General features: G+C 44.2%; 2 protein-coding genes across 2 annotated transcripts; one reads left to right on the top strand and one right to left on the bottom strand.

The window, feature by feature from the left end:
- Positions 1-3663: 3663 nt before the first annotated feature.
- On the top strand, positions 3664-7425 carry LOC109764499 (protein JASON). The gene is made up of 8 exons (XM_020323306.3): positions 3664-3894; positions 3999-4059; positions 4178-4251; positions 5552-5644; positions 5717-5787; positions 5879-6683; positions 6776-6858; positions 6999-7425. The coding sequence occupies exons 1-8, from the start codon at positions 3769-3771 to the stop codon at positions 7042-7044; spliced, it is 1359 nt and encodes a 452-aa protein (XP_020178895.1). The 5' UTR covers positions 3664-3768; the 3' UTR covers positions 7045-7425.
- A 69-nt stretch (positions 7426-7494) lies between these two features.
- Positions 7495-14290, bottom strand: LOC109764490 (molybdenum cofactor sulfurase). Its single transcript, XM_020323297.4, has 22 exons — positions 13752-14290; positions 13382-13480; positions 13223-13281; positions 12682-12842; positions 12264-12445; positions 11658-11781; positions 11429-11531; positions 11301-11346; positions 11100-11138; positions 10858-11014; positions 10679-10781; positions 10399-10515; positions 10231-10308; positions 10032-10133; positions 9839-9932; positions 9631-9741; positions 9455-9519; positions 8971-9119; positions 8586-8818; positions 8288-8418; positions 7978-8088; positions 7495-7894 (listed from the first exon to the last, which is right to left on the bottom strand). The coding sequence occupies exons 1-22, from the start codon at positions 13861-13863 to the stop codon at positions 7781-7783; spliced, it is 2490 nt and encodes an 829-aa protein (XP_020178886.1). The 5' UTR covers positions 13864-14290; the 3' UTR covers positions 7495-7780.
- Positions 14291-15045: the final 755 nt, after the last annotated feature.

Genomic DNA, 15045 nt, shown 5'->3' on the forward strand with positions numbered 1-15045 from the left:
ACATAATCTTGTGCCTATCTAATTTTGAGGGTTTAAGGACGGGCGCTGCAATGTGCGCCTCTATGGTCTAGTTATATATATGAGGTGGAGACTGGCACATGTTTGGCATTAACTTCAGGGGGGGTCCCATGAATATTACGTGCACATATTTTTGTAGGTGTTAGTGCTCGAAGTTGGTCCACAAAAACCATAATGATATTGGTTTTTATAACAAAAAATGTCAAATTATTTCCAGAATATGTTCTTATCTATGAGTTGGTTGCTATCCTAGTGCAGCATCCGAAACATTAGGAAAACCTGAAGGCGGGCATCAACTCATTGCTAGCTTATTGTTTCTATGCAAATTTTCTTAGTAATTTTTTTTGCGAGAGTTAAAATGTGTAACAATTAGCTGGGTGTACCTAGCTCAGATGCAACGGCTGGGAGACATAACAAATTAGTATTATTTTTGAGATGGACATAAAAACATTCGAGAATGTGGATCAGTGGTTACGATGGGAACCTTACCGTGAGGAGCTTTGCCGCTGAATTGGCGTTGCTGAAAACGGTCGGCATGTACGTACACCTGTCGGCCGAGCAAATGACAGTTTGAATTCCAAGGCGCATGCTAGTAGTACGCACGCAATCAAGCAAGAGGTCTGAATTGTATATATTTAGCCTCTAGTCATTGAGACCGTTCCAAGAGTTTGACAAAGCTCAACCACTGGAACGTACGGATTTTTCTAAGCTAAATTAGCATGCAAACGACTGAATGAAGTGGCTTCGTCTGGACAATCTGCTTGTTTTTAGCCAGGTTTCTGCCCTATTAAATCGTTGGCGAGCAGTTGCTTACTTTGGCATGCATGCACGTACGTCAAACATATTCGGTGTTTCCACTGGACACACGCTATATACGGTAGCAAAGCGCATGGAAAATATAAAATGCGGCCGGGTCTATCTATCTACTATTCATGGCCATCGCCGTCGATGAGACTAGCTAACTCCATGAGCTATGCCAGCCGAGGAAGGAACATGTGTGTACTTGTCTTGCCAGCTTTTGTGTGTCGCGTGCAAGTGGAGCTAGCAGCTAAGTGTGGTAGAGGTTAAAGTCAATGCATGGTGTTTAATTTGAATATCAAGTATACCATAGTACGAGTACTGTTTGCGGTCATCTTCGTGCTAATCAAAGACGGTGCCGACTTTTTAACTGATAATTAAGCTGACCCTTGATTATCATCACATGTGTGTACGTACGCCGTCTCGTGTACGGCAAGTAGTTACCAGCAGCCGTGTTTTTCAACGGCATGCTGCCACGGTTGCCGCGTATATCAACCATCCAATCCAAAGGTCCCCAGGAATTATTGCCTCTGCTGGTTGTTATTTTTTCAAACCTGCCAAAAACGCCAAAGCCCGGCTGAACTCTGAACAGAATGGGCAAAGTCAACCAGACTTACACCCGGAGTTACTGTTGATTTTTATTTTTGTTTTATTATTTTGCACCCCATGCGTTGATCATGTCGACATCGACGACATGTCGAGTTTTTCTCCTGCCTAGGATTCGGTTCTGTGGTATGGAATGTGAAACGAACACCTGATCACTATAGGTTCTTGTTTTGAGTCGTTATTTTTCTGCGATATGTTATGGGAAGTTCACTGGAAAGATACCAGCCGCCCATATTAATTTGCTTATGTGAATGGACACCACGATGTCATCGTAACTATGAGCGTCTCTAGTTTGGTCGTCTAGGATGAAGTCAAATTAGCCATATGCCGTGAGTGATGATTTTGCTCTCTGGCCTCAATCTTTTATGTGGACGAGTGTCTCTTTTGTGGTTTTTCACCCTCTTCTCCTTATTTAATACTCTATTTGTTCCTAAATATAAGACCTTATATAGAGAAATGATGGGAGTACTAGAGTGAGGTCTTTGGACCATGGTTTATAAAACATAGCCCCCTCTCACTCACAAAACACTATCTACTTTACATGGTTAGCTCTGAGTGAAGCCAGACTTTGCCTCGAAAATTGGATCGAGGGATAGACATGTGGCAACATGATTACTCTCGATGGTAGCAGGGCGAGCCCAAAGAAGCTGTTGAAGACAAGCCAAAACATTCAGAGACCTCCGCAGAGGCCTCTTTGGCGCACCGAACTAAATCCTTGGCGAACCAGTCGATGCACCAAATCGCATACTAACCTAAACGGTTTTTTTGTTTACCGAAAAAGAATCGCATACTACGCGCTAGAGCAACTAGTCGGTCAGCGACAAAAACTCAAACACTGCTATGACACACGAGAAATGCGTGATCTAACCCATCTAGCCTGCTTCCGGGTAAAGGGGAGTCGGGTAACTTGAGCATATCCCCACGTAACTTCTTTCCTCCTCGATGCGATGTCAAAGAGGCGGTGCCAAGCCTAGCCCGCAATCACATATTTTTCCGCGAGTTCGTCGCCGGAATCCGCAGGAAATCCCCGCGGCCGGTGAATAGTCGGCGTCTGAGATACAATTTTCCTCGTGACTACAGTGTTCCTGGCTCATTCTCGACGACGACTTCCCTCCCACCCGAATCCACACCACAGCGGTCAAATCACGTCGCATTGTACCAGCCCGCGACCGCAACCCATTTGTTCTTTGCCCGAACGCATCTGCAGCCCAAGCTGATTACCAAAGGACGGCCCAGTGGAGAAAGAAGAGCTGGGCCGCGGCGACGAAGCCCTGCTGATGAACCGGGCCGAAACTCCCCAGGCCTCTTTGGCGCACCGAACTAAATCCTTGGCGAACCAGTCGATGCACTACGCACTAGAGCAACTAGCCGGTCGGCGCATAAAACTCAAACACTGCAACGACACACGCGAAACATGTGCTCTAACCCATTTAACCCGCTTCCAGGTGAAAGCTCGGGAAGGGAGGGAGAAGAGAAGGCGGCAAGTTAATTGACAAGTAACTTGAGCGGATCCTTCACGTAACTTCTTTTCTCCTTGGTGCAATGTCAAAGAGGCGGTGCCAAGCCTAGCTCGCGGCCGCGTCTTTTTATGCGAGTTAGTCGATCGGCACATAAAAATCAAATATTGTGATGACACACGAGAAACGTGTGATCTAACCCATTTAGCCCTATTCCGAATGAAAGTTCAGCAAGGTGGGGAGAAGGGGCCGGACGCGGTGAGTTAATTGACAGGTAACTTAAGCGGATCCCCACGTAACTTCTTTCTTTACTCCTTGGCGCAACGTCAAAGAGGCGGTGCCAAGCCCAGCTCGCAGCCACATCTTTTTCCGCGGAGTTCGTCGCCGGAATCCGCAGGAAATCCCCGCGGCCGGTGAACAGTCGGCGTCCGGGAACCATTTTTCCTCGTGTCTACAGTGTTCCTCGCTCATTCTCGAGGCCGACTTCTCTCCCACCCGGCGAATCCACCACAGCGGTCAAACCATCGCACCACACAGCCCGCGACCGCGACCCGTTCGTTCGTTGTCCGAACGCATCTACGGCCCTATTCGCAAAAAAAGAAGAACGCATCTACGGCCCAGGCAGATTACCACGGGACGGCCCAGTAATGACGGCAGAAGAGCTGGGCCGCGGTGACAAAGCCCCCTGCCGACGAACCGGGCCGAAACCCCCTGGGCCCGGCCCGCCGCCCCGGGCTTCTTCGAGTTTCTCTCACTACGGCTACCTCTCTCCGGTCCCCTCCTCCTCTCCTCCTCGTGTCCCATTTCAAACGGCCGACTCGCCTCCGTCCCCATCCCGTCCCGATCCCGCGGCGGCGCGGCGGAACCCTAGGCCCCCGGCGGAGCCCCGATGTGCGGGTGCGCGGAGGCGCTGGTGAGGGCGGTGGTCGCCTTCTTCGACGCCGTCCTCGTCGACTGCTTCCTCTCCTGGTTCCGCCGCCGCCCCGGCCCCGACAGCCCCGCCTCCGCCCACCGGGTAACCGAACCCTATCTCTCCCTCTCCTTCTCCCCCTTGATTCGTTCGTGCTCCGAGCCCAGGCGGTGATGATTTTATGTTTTGGTGCGTTCGCGTCTGTGCAGGATCCGCTCGTGCCCAAGGGCCGGGGAGGGGAGGCGCTCCCGGCCTCGGACGAGGAGAAAGGTTCGTATCCTCGATTGTCTCCGTCGGATTTGCGATTTTGGCCTCATGGATTCGTCATTGGTGTGCTGTGGTTGACCCCTGCGTCGTTCGTTTCGATGTGTGCGTGGTGTTGTTTCAGGTTTTGCAGAGAGCACAGGGTCGAATGAGCAGTTGCGAGATGGCGATGACACCGACGAGGAGCTTAGGCGAGAGGTATGCCTACCGGAGCACAGCTAAATGAATCTCTGTTACTTTTTCAGTCACACGCGTGAGGAATGGAATGGCTATGCGGTTATTGTTACTGTCTGTCAGGTTGTAGTTCTAGGTTCAGAACTCGAGGTTTCCAGATTGCGCCTGTGTTTTCACAATGTGCATGATGTATGTGGATGGTTTAGATGGAGAGATTACAGTTTACACAGTGCCTAGTGATAGCTAGGTGAACTTCTGCCCCTGTTTTGGGTCACAGATGTGGGGAATGGTTGTGCACTTCCTTACAGTTACAGTGACTGTCAGATTCTGGTTCCAGGCTGATGTTGTGATTGCATATGTGTTACTGCATTTCCCCGACGCGCACAATGTATGTGGATAGTTTAGATGGAGAGATTAAGTTTACACAGTGCCTAATAACTGAATGAATACATGTCCCTCTTTTGAGTCATACATGTGGGGAATGTTTGTGTAAGACCATTTTGACTGTCCCATTGTAGTTCGGCGGATCTAGCTTCGTTTTTTGACTGTAATATTTGTTACCTTTAGGTACCCATCTGCTACAAGGTAACACTTTAGATTGAATTTGATTGTACCTGTATTTATAGGGAGGGGTTTAGGTTTACCCATATCACACTGTACCTACTAGCTGTGAACCTGTGGCATACAATTTTCCATTACAAGTGCTTTAGTTAGTGTATTTTATCATATGCACACTGCAAATAGCTAGTTCTTTGTTACGACCAAACAAAAGGATGGTTCTGGAATTTCATGGACTGGGTGTTGTATATGGTCAATCATCTTTTTATATGTTCTGGTAAAAAAGATAGAACCTTCCTGTGTTCCTTTTTGACTGCATGAAAGCAAATGTGCGGCTGGGATAGCTAATATACCCACAGCTTCATTTGCATTTTCATAAAGTATATCGGTAAAAATTACATTTTAATTGTCTTGTAGCTATATAAGTAAATCCAATGTTTTCAAGAGTTCATGAGCTTTACTCATTGCACCTGCTGATAATAATTCTATTTTAAGCATTGGAACATATGGGCTTAGTCCAGAATTTTTCATCGTTCCTAGTCCTATCTTATTGGGAAAGCTCACTGGTGCTGGTATTATTGACCAAAATGTACAGTCTGTTATGATCTCTTATATTTTTATCTTCTGCATTTGTTTACTTTTTACGTTCTGGCAGTACCTGACTTTGTTTTCAGAGCTTGGGAGTATGTAAAATATTCCAAGAACTGAGGCGTTTTTATATTCTATCCTAATTTGAAATTTTCATGTGGCTCTTAAATCCACCCAGGCAGCTCACCTCCAGTTGTATGGCACAATATCGCAAACCCCGGCTGAACTTCGGAATGTGTCATACGAAAGTAATTCTGAATCCGCTAATGAGGTGGGGACAGTATCTATGGAATAATTTTTTTATTAGTTTCATATCTCTGATGCCTTCTTTTTGGATATGCAGTCTGATGACATGTCCATCAATGCACTTGCAATGGGAGGAACATCAGTATCCGGACTTAATTCATCTGAATGGTAATAACTGACCCACTTTTCCTATGTGTTTGGACTTTCTTTAACATGGTTTGATGATATTATATAATTGATGTCTATGCCAACCTTTCAGCTTCAAATGCGAGGAGGATTTGATGACTAAACTTGAAGTTTCACAAGATAAATCACTTGATTCTGGTCCTCGATCAGTTCTCCGTGATAAGTCCCCATTCTGGAGCATGCAAAATAGGTTCTCTGACTGCAATGGTTCACCCTTCCCGACACCTTTGGTTCTCAGAGATGATATGCAGACCCCTGGAACAATGTATGCTTCACACACAGGGTCTACTATGTCTAGGAAGCGTGTGCGCACCCGCAAACAATTTGTCTATCCTGTCTTGAGACCCATTGAGAACAAGCTTCAGCAAGTGGAACCGTCAGACGATTCTTCACCAATGCTGCCCTCCAGTTCTCCAAAACGTGCAAATTTGGGAGCAGATCATATCAAGAAACTGCAGCAGACCTCTTCAAATTCAGTCGCTAAGGTGGGATTCTCAAAATCTCTGCCATTCAGTTTTCCCAGTGAGAATGCTTCATACCAAGAAAAAGGATCACCCCCTTCGGAGGAGTCGAAGTGCCAAACCAGAAGCCCGGATCTATTGGATGGTGGAGCTCTATCAAAATCAAATTCAGATGAAAAGCGTGCTGCAATGAGTCTGACCCACTGGCTAAAACCTTCATCCAGAGACAATGAGAATCAAGGTGTTGTCACTTCATCTGCTTCCGACCAACCGCGCGATGAGAACACACTTTTCACGGAGAGCCCCGTCTTCACGGCAGCTTCTGGGATGGACGCAGATGTCGAGAACCCTACTCCAAGGTTTCCCAAGGCATGGGATGGCAATGGCATTCCAAACACGACCACCAAGTACAAGGAGGTATGTGCTGATGGTTTATGGTTTGTCTAGTAATGCATACCCAAACTTATGGTTAACATGAGCTAACCATTCTAAGATGTCGCTGGTGTTAGGATCAAAAGGTCAGCTGGCATGCGACACCGTTCGAGGAGAGGCTGTTGAGGGTTTTGTCGGATGAGCAGCCTATCGCTCCGAGGTTTGTTCCTTTCTATACATGAACGCAATTTTGGCCTTCTGTTTTTGCTTTTTCAGCTCTTTTGCCATGCATCAAACTACTTGCCACCAACCCATTGCGCATTTCACTGATCTGGTGCTAACATCATGGTTCTAACACAGGAAACTTATCAGAGGAGACTTGTTTCTTGTAGAGGAGGAGACCTGATGGTGGAGAAAGCTGAATATAATCAGTCCTCAACTTTTGAAACTGCGTGCCTGAATGCTATATCTTTTTTTGTCACTCCACCATATACCTGTCACCAAACTTTCGCCGCCTTCACCGTGATGCAATGTTACATACAAACGGTAGAGGTGTTATACTGCTGCTATGAATATCATCAACTTCTGGTAGATGCTTATAAGATGTAAGAAATGTTACTTAGCTGTCCTGTCTGTATGTAATACCCTTTCTGCTGCATACACAGTGCAGTGAGTGAGCTGACGTTACACCTTACAGCAAGCACACTGAGATGTCTCAGTGTCCCCTTTTTGCCTTGTCCTGAACAGTTGTTATACCAACTTCAGTTATGGAATTACCATGAGTTCATGTCTCAGTAGTTGTTACCAAATTCAGCTCTGGAATCATCATGAGCTCATGAATCATCATGTCCCTCGGTTTTAAAAATGCTGGGCTGTGTTCCGTGATTACAAATACAAAACTGGCATGTTGTCATACAAATGTCATGTTCATAGGAACATCAGTTCTGAGTAACTATGGCATCTGAACCGTTTACAACTATGCATTTTTCACATGTTTCAAGTTATTTTTCCTGTCTATGTATACAAAAATATTACACAAGCATTTAAAAATTGTTACACGCACTGGGTGTGTGTTGTCCTAAGCAACTCATTGCCAAGCACCTTTTCTGATGTGGGTGCTGGCTCTGTATCTGCACACGAAATCACTCTGTCGAAGTGTGCACTTCTTGCCCTACTTGGAGCCATCTCTCTGCGACGGTCTCTTCTCCACTCGAACCGTCTTCGTAGTTCAACAGGACACCAAACAAAATCTTGCCCTGGAAACATATGAACAGCATAAAAAGTTACACGGCGAAAAACGCAAGTGCCGGCTCGCTCAACAGGCAGGCAGGCAGCTCACCTTTTCTCGACGGTAGGAGGCCAATGTAGCCAGCGGTTCCTTCGACTTGATCACCTGCCCCGCGTTCTGGTGTAGGTTGATCATCTGGCAACGGTTGCATCCTCCCATGGACTGCACACGAACAGTCCGGCAAACGGAAGGAGTGGTTCAGCAACGTTTGGTGAACAGGCGTAATATGTCAAAATAGCTAGCCTTCAGGATTTTGTTAAAAGAATGAACATGGTCACTCTGAAGTTATAACAAGGAAGTTCAATTGTGTGCACAAAAAAGCCCTTCTGTCGATGGATACTGAAAGGAAAAGAACACTTACAGTAAAATAGGCATCTCCAATGTGAAGCCTCTTCCAGTTGTCCTCTCTGTATGGCGTCGACCCAGAGATAACAATGTTGGGGCGAAATCTCATTGCATCAACAAGAACGTGCTGCTTACCATTTCCATTGCCTGCAAAATGTTTACATCACGTTATCCCAAGAAAATGCTGTGCAAATAAGACTATACATTATCTGAGGCAGTCAAAATTGCAGGTTATTAAATGATTTCGATGAACAATTAGAGCCCTTTTTCGTCATTTTGCAATAAGAAGGGAACGGGGAAAGAAAATTGCATACTTGAACTAAGCCGACTGTTGAGGTCAGAGACGCTCTCTTCAGATATTAGCAGCAATTGTCCTTCGTTGACAAAACTAAGTTTGCTTCGAGTATCCCTGCATAGACGACCGTTCTGGCCAGTAGATGTGCAGAGACTTTTCTTGGAGCTTGAACATCTCATAAAGGTACAATGGCGTCCAATAGCTTCGCTGAACCATGTGTTTACATTCTCATCATAACTTTCTACCTCGTACCTGAAGCAAATTCCAGGATTATTCTAAGTCTGGAGATACGTGAAACTCAAGACCGTCTCCAAATAAAAAGGCAACATCGAATAAACCCAACACCAAATGGTGAATGGAAAGGAAGTTGATCAAATAGTTGTAAAAACTGGTACGGTTCTTACCTTTGGCCATACACATCTACTTCTGCAGTTAGATGAGTCAGATTCTCCAGAAGAGAAATCTGCAATTTATCCTTTCGTTTAGGTGACTCTACGAAGAGCTTCCCAAGTTCCAGGTTGATCAATGTGCGGATAGAGGCCAACTCTGGTACCTGAAGAATATGGAACTCAACTGACGCTAAAAAGAAATCCTGACAGGCAGGTTCGCCAACTAACTTCGAACAAAATATCTAAAATGTAAAAAAGTTCTTCCATTCAAGTTTGCTCTGTTCATGTCTGGGATGCATAATCTGTCTTCCCCTTCTGTAACCATACTATTTGTTTTACTGGAGAGCTCAAGAAATCTCAATAACAAAATGAACAAAGTAGTGGGTATTTACAAATCGCGCCCTCAATTTGCTTCAAATTTTTGCTTTCAGCTTTTGGGACAGCATTGAGGTGTTATCCATAAGGTTGAACACACAGAAAGCAGGAATGATTCAGTTACCTTTTTTTGAGTCAAAATTTCACCACCTGATCCTTGAAGAAGCCACTCTCTGTCATATTTTAAGCCTAAGTAAAGAAGACAACACGGTTTATAAAATGTCAGTTTATGGCCACCAACATCGCTGTAACCAAAGATACAAATGAAAGAATAAGCCATGATATAGAATGCACACATACCACCAGCGGCCAGTGGCCAACTCTGCACACTAAATCCTTGGCAAGACTTCACAGGATAAATAATTATGGACTTTAAGCGAACATCTGGAACAACTTGCTGACTCTGATTGTCTGCAATTAAAATTTATATGAACTAAACTGGTAAAAGCATGCCAACAGATATACAATCCAATAATCCATCACTAATTTCAAATCATAAAGCAATTACCTACTAAGTTAAGAGTGTTCATACTCAACGTGTGCCCATTACTGGATGCTATTGGTTTAGACACGAAAGAAGACTGCAGAAACTTCAGAAATTCCTAGAAAACAAAAGATTGCTGATAAGTGATAACTCCTTAGAGAGGATCCAAGTAACGGAAATATTTATAAATGCCACAGCAAACTTATTAAAATCATACCTCCGCATCTTGATAAGTGGAAATGTACCCAAATGATATTCTGACAGCACCAGTTGGTTTTCCTTTTATTACGTCATTATCATCCCAACAAACATGCCCAGCCTGGCAAGTAAATACACATTTACGCTATTATGATATGAAACATCTATAATGATATAAGATTATTGATGTGTTAATTAGATAAGTCTGTAAGGTGTACCTCAAAGTTAGAAACTAGATCCGAGTGAGACAAGCCAAGATACTTAGCACAAGCGCCAGGGTTACAGAAGCAGCCCGTCTGCAAGACAGATGAGGGAAAATTAGCCAAGGAACCAACATGGGTAACAGGCCGGCATAGGTAGAATGGAAGCTGAGTTTATACACTTACACGCAGATGAATTCCTGATAAGGAAGCAAGCTTCTCCACCTCACGGTATCCAAACCAGGTGCCATCTTCTCTTTTCAAATTGAATGTGATTGTAGGGCTTGTCTTCAAATCTGCCACCTAAAGCATATGTGATAGCAAAAATGAAGCCTAGAATATCATGTTCATAATGTCTAGCTCTTATATTGGTGGCAAGTGTCAACCATTTTCTACTGATGGAAGAAACAGAAAAATAGCAACAGTACATCTTAAAGAAGGCATTAAAATAACTTGGTTTTTATACCTTAGATGCTTCTTGTCCATAGATTATGCAAACATTTTTCTTATTTCTGTGCTTCATGTACAGCATCTTCTTTCTCACATAAGTAGCAAGGGATGATGTGTGCCTACAAGAGAAAAACAGAGTGTTTACAGAGAACATCCAAGGCAGAATATTAGGACCAAACTATCTTTAATACATACAGTGCAATGGCGGAGGTAGTTAGCATCTCAATTATCTTAAAACCATGCTGAAGAGAAGCTATGCTTAAGAACGAGATTGTTCCATCCTCAAGAACTTGTTCGATGCTCTTTCTTTTCTGAACAAAGTCAATGTCAGCAATTGAAGCAGCTACCGTTCCTACAGATGTCACAAATTTAAAAACAAAATTAGTGACAAAACATAAGATAAATAGAACATCTAATTAAGTAGGGCAACACAAAACCTCCACTGAAGTATGTCTTGTTCAGCAAACTGGCAGCCTCTGTCAAAACAGAAAATATGAAAGATGTCATAAAGCTGACACTATAAATAATGATTTTTGTAATAATTTAATTAATGTTAGGATATTCAATGTAGTTTATAGCATGTGAAAATACAACATAGCTATTATGCCAAGTTAAAGTGATAAGTACTTGTTGCATACCGTTTTTTACAATTAGAGCACCAAGACCAGTTGGATAGCCAAATATCTGCAAGTTCACCAAAATATAGCAATTGGTCACATCTCTAGGACCAAGATTTCAAGCCAATAATAGGTGCATATAGATTTACCTTGTAGAACGAACAGACAACAAAATCAGCAGGATACACATCTAAATTTGGTGGTTCAGTTGCACATCCTTTTGCAGCATCTATCAGAACCATCCATTGACCCCTGCATGTTGTGTAATTAGTAAGTATGATCAAGGTACTTGAAGTTCCACTAAAAGAGGGTGATAACCCTTAGAGAAATTGATTGTCTTGTCCAAAGCATGGCTTTTATATTTATCAACCATCTTACTGCTGCTGCTGCGAAGGGAGCCCCACAAGATTTCCTTCCTTGATAAGCTTGACCAAGTTAAGGTTGAATTTCTGTCCGGAGAAATTGCACTCAGAAGGAAATGCAAACAGATTCCAATTGTTTTCTAAACCACAGGGAGAAAAAATAAATTAAAATTAAAAAAGATAATAACTACACCAGCACTGATGTTCAGTTAACCGAGTGGAACTTTAAATTTGGCTTTCATTCTATATGTAACTCAATTGTAGATTTTACCTTTTTTTTTCTTGTTCCACATAATCACTTTTAGAGTTTGAAGAAAGAACTTCGCAGTTAGATATTCGGGTTATTTATGTGCATTGCATGGTACAACAATTGGGCTTGAAATGACAATTAAATAAATAAAACACGTGTATTAGAAAACATTCCCAGAATGCGGACAAATAAGTTGCATCTAGCTTGTGGAAGTTTCATAGTTGTCTTAAAAAACAAATCTAAGGAAGATAAAGCAAGTCAATCAAATTCTATACAAAATATAAGCTCCAGCCCATTGATCAACTATTATAACTGAACATAAGATCTTGATAGTATGTGAAGAACGGAAATGCCATTCTGACAAAACTTTACCTGAAACCGCTGAAAGGCTTCCATTCTGACAATTCTGTGAAAGGACGTCTCCACCTCTTCTTTGGTTTGAGTGTCTCGAGATCTTAAACAAATCGGAACTAGGACTTCCATGTTTCTTTTCAAGACCCTTATCCTCTTCAATATCAACCGCCAATGCAGTTGCTCCTTTGCTCAGAGCATATCTATAAATACATTAAGGACACACAAATTCTACAAGATACCCTGCGTCAACATGAACTTCTCAACTTTATGGGAACATTTTTTTTCCTAAAATCAAATTAGAGAAACTATTGATAATACTGAATTGATAAGGAACCCGTCGTGCTATTGCAGCTTGTATGTCAGCAAAGGTTATATGCTTCAACAGCCAGACCAGTAAGGTTGTGATCTGATACTAAGAATTTTAACGGAAGGATACTCTCTTATCCCAAGTACACTATTATGATTTTCCATTGTGTACATGTAACAGCTTTCTCTGCTCCATGGAAAACATTCACCAACAAGTTTCAGAGCCGCTGTTGCCCCGGAAGTGAATATGCATTTGTAGTCTCTTGGAGATGCATTAAAGTATTTTAGGACCTGTGTAAGATAAAGTCTGCATCATAACCAAGAAAAAAGCTGACTCCAAACTTACTCAAATGCATCGAATAGAGCAAAATGTCGGCAAATCACAGTATCTTTCAAACTTTCAATCACAATGACAGGTGCATACTTTATCAATACTCTCCTAATTTGGCTATATGTAGTTTGAGCATTTCTGAACTTACCGTAAGTTGAGACAGACACTAATAGCTACATTAGGACATGAATGGAATATCTATGGCAAATAACCTCATCGGCAAGTGTCCAGCATTGGCTTTTCCTTACACAGAAACTGATGCTATGGTGTTCGGTCTTAAAAATGTTTATTGCCAATGATTATGTAGAAAGGACTGACTTGATACAAGCCAGAAAGGTACCTGATGGCGTGCAGCGGTAACTTGGTCGGTCACGGCCATGCTCGAGTCACTCTGGCTATCTAACAAACACGTCAAGGACCACATCCACAAGAACTCGCAACACATACATCGATAACAGGAAATAAAACAATGTCTCTTGATAATGCGAGCCAAGGATACGAGGGTTGCCATAGACATTGGAGGTGAGGTCCTTGACAACGTCGGCCATCTGCTGCTCCGAGTACAGCGCCGCGCCGGCATGGTCCAGGTACACCGTCCCTGCTCCCCACAACCAGGCAAAGCACAAAATTAAATGCTATGATATGAACTTCCCCCACGCACACACACCAGCACATTGATTTAACTGCCAAATCGCCATCACTCTCAGCTCAAGAATCATACTCCCTCCGTCTAGATGATACATCCATTTCTGCGACAAGTAATTCCGAACTGAGGGAGTACTTTCTAGTAATCCAAAGAAAAATTCCAGTTTTCCCCCTGAAACTCTCTTTGTATGAATAAATTGAGAGAGCCGTGAATGGGTTAGCACCTTGGAGGCGCTGGAAGTCGGCGACCCGCATCTGGTCGACGCCCCTGGGCGCGCCCGGGTAGCCGTAGTCGCCGCCGAACTGCTCCAAGAACTCCTCCCTGCTCTGCTCCATGCCTCCCTCCGTCCCGCCCTCGCTCCCCCGAATCCCCTCGGCCGGATTAGCTGGAGCGAGCCCGAGCGGATCCTGGTTGATTCGGTGGCGAGAGTGGAGCTAGTGGCGCGCACTGGGCCAATTAGATTATATTATTCTCCCCTCGTGCCCGGAGTGGAGAAAGGGAGCCGGACGGCGGTGGTTGGGGCGCTCGGCGGGGGATTAAAAATTGCTTGCGTGTGGCGTCGGCGGACGGCGAGAGGCGGAGGGCGGGCGGTGGCTCGGCTACGTACGTAATGGCTCACGCACGGATTGACCCCTCCTATGGCTCCTAGTGCTTCCCCATTGGCTGCCCTCCCGCGGTCAATGGCGGGACACGAAGCTTCTGCAGACGCATCAATGGCGTCACATTCTCTCTTTTTTCTCTCCAAGAACGCTAAGCAGTGATGATGTGGTAGGCGTCCAGGCCAGCTCACTTCAGCGCATTGTGAGTGCGATGGCCTGGCCCGCACGGTGGTGGGCTGGAACGTGCAGGCTGGGCCTGAACAAGCCACCATTTGTCTGTCTCGTGGAACATTGCTAAATGTTGTCTCTGGCCTAATTTATAGCCTTCGGAGCCGGTTATTCAGATCTGATGAGCTTATGTTAATGTATCACGTAGCTTTTGTTGGTTGGTCGTCTGTGAAGTTAGGACTTTTCATTCACACTGTGGCGATGACTCTGTGATTTGACGGCATGCGCTTCCAGAGGATCGTCCTGGCCCAAGTACGTCCATCGCTCATGGCTTTCGGAAATCACTATCGGTAATCAAGTTCGCGCGGGTGAGCGAGTGGCGGATGTCCACGGAGTAAGAATTTTGTCTTGCTAATATTGATGCCACGGAGAAGATATTTCTAAGAGATTTCATTGTAACTATGCAAATGTCCAGACTGTTTTTTGGTTGTGATCCGTGCCAGATTTTTGTACATGACATGGTTTGGTGCAAGGTAAGTAGAGCATCGTGATCAAGAATGGATAAATGTCTTCTCAAGTAGTGAAGTTCTCATATCCCACACTCGATGAGTAAAAGTAAGCTTTTCCTCCTTGTTGTATCATGATCAGAGGCATTAGTATGAGAAGGGCGTTTCGGTGCCCAGGCTTATCTGCACCTGGTTAAAAAAAAATTCGTAAAAAATTCAAACAAAATTCAAAAAATTCTAAGTT

Source organism: Aegilops tauschii, chromosome 7 (assembly GCF_002575655.3).
Source record: "Aegilops tauschii subsp. strangulata cultivar AL8/78 chromosome 7, Aet v6.0, whole genome shotgun sequence".
NCBI classification, from domain to species: domain Eukaryota; kingdom Viridiplantae; phylum Streptophyta; class Magnoliopsida; order Poales; family Poaceae; genus Aegilops; species Aegilops tauschii.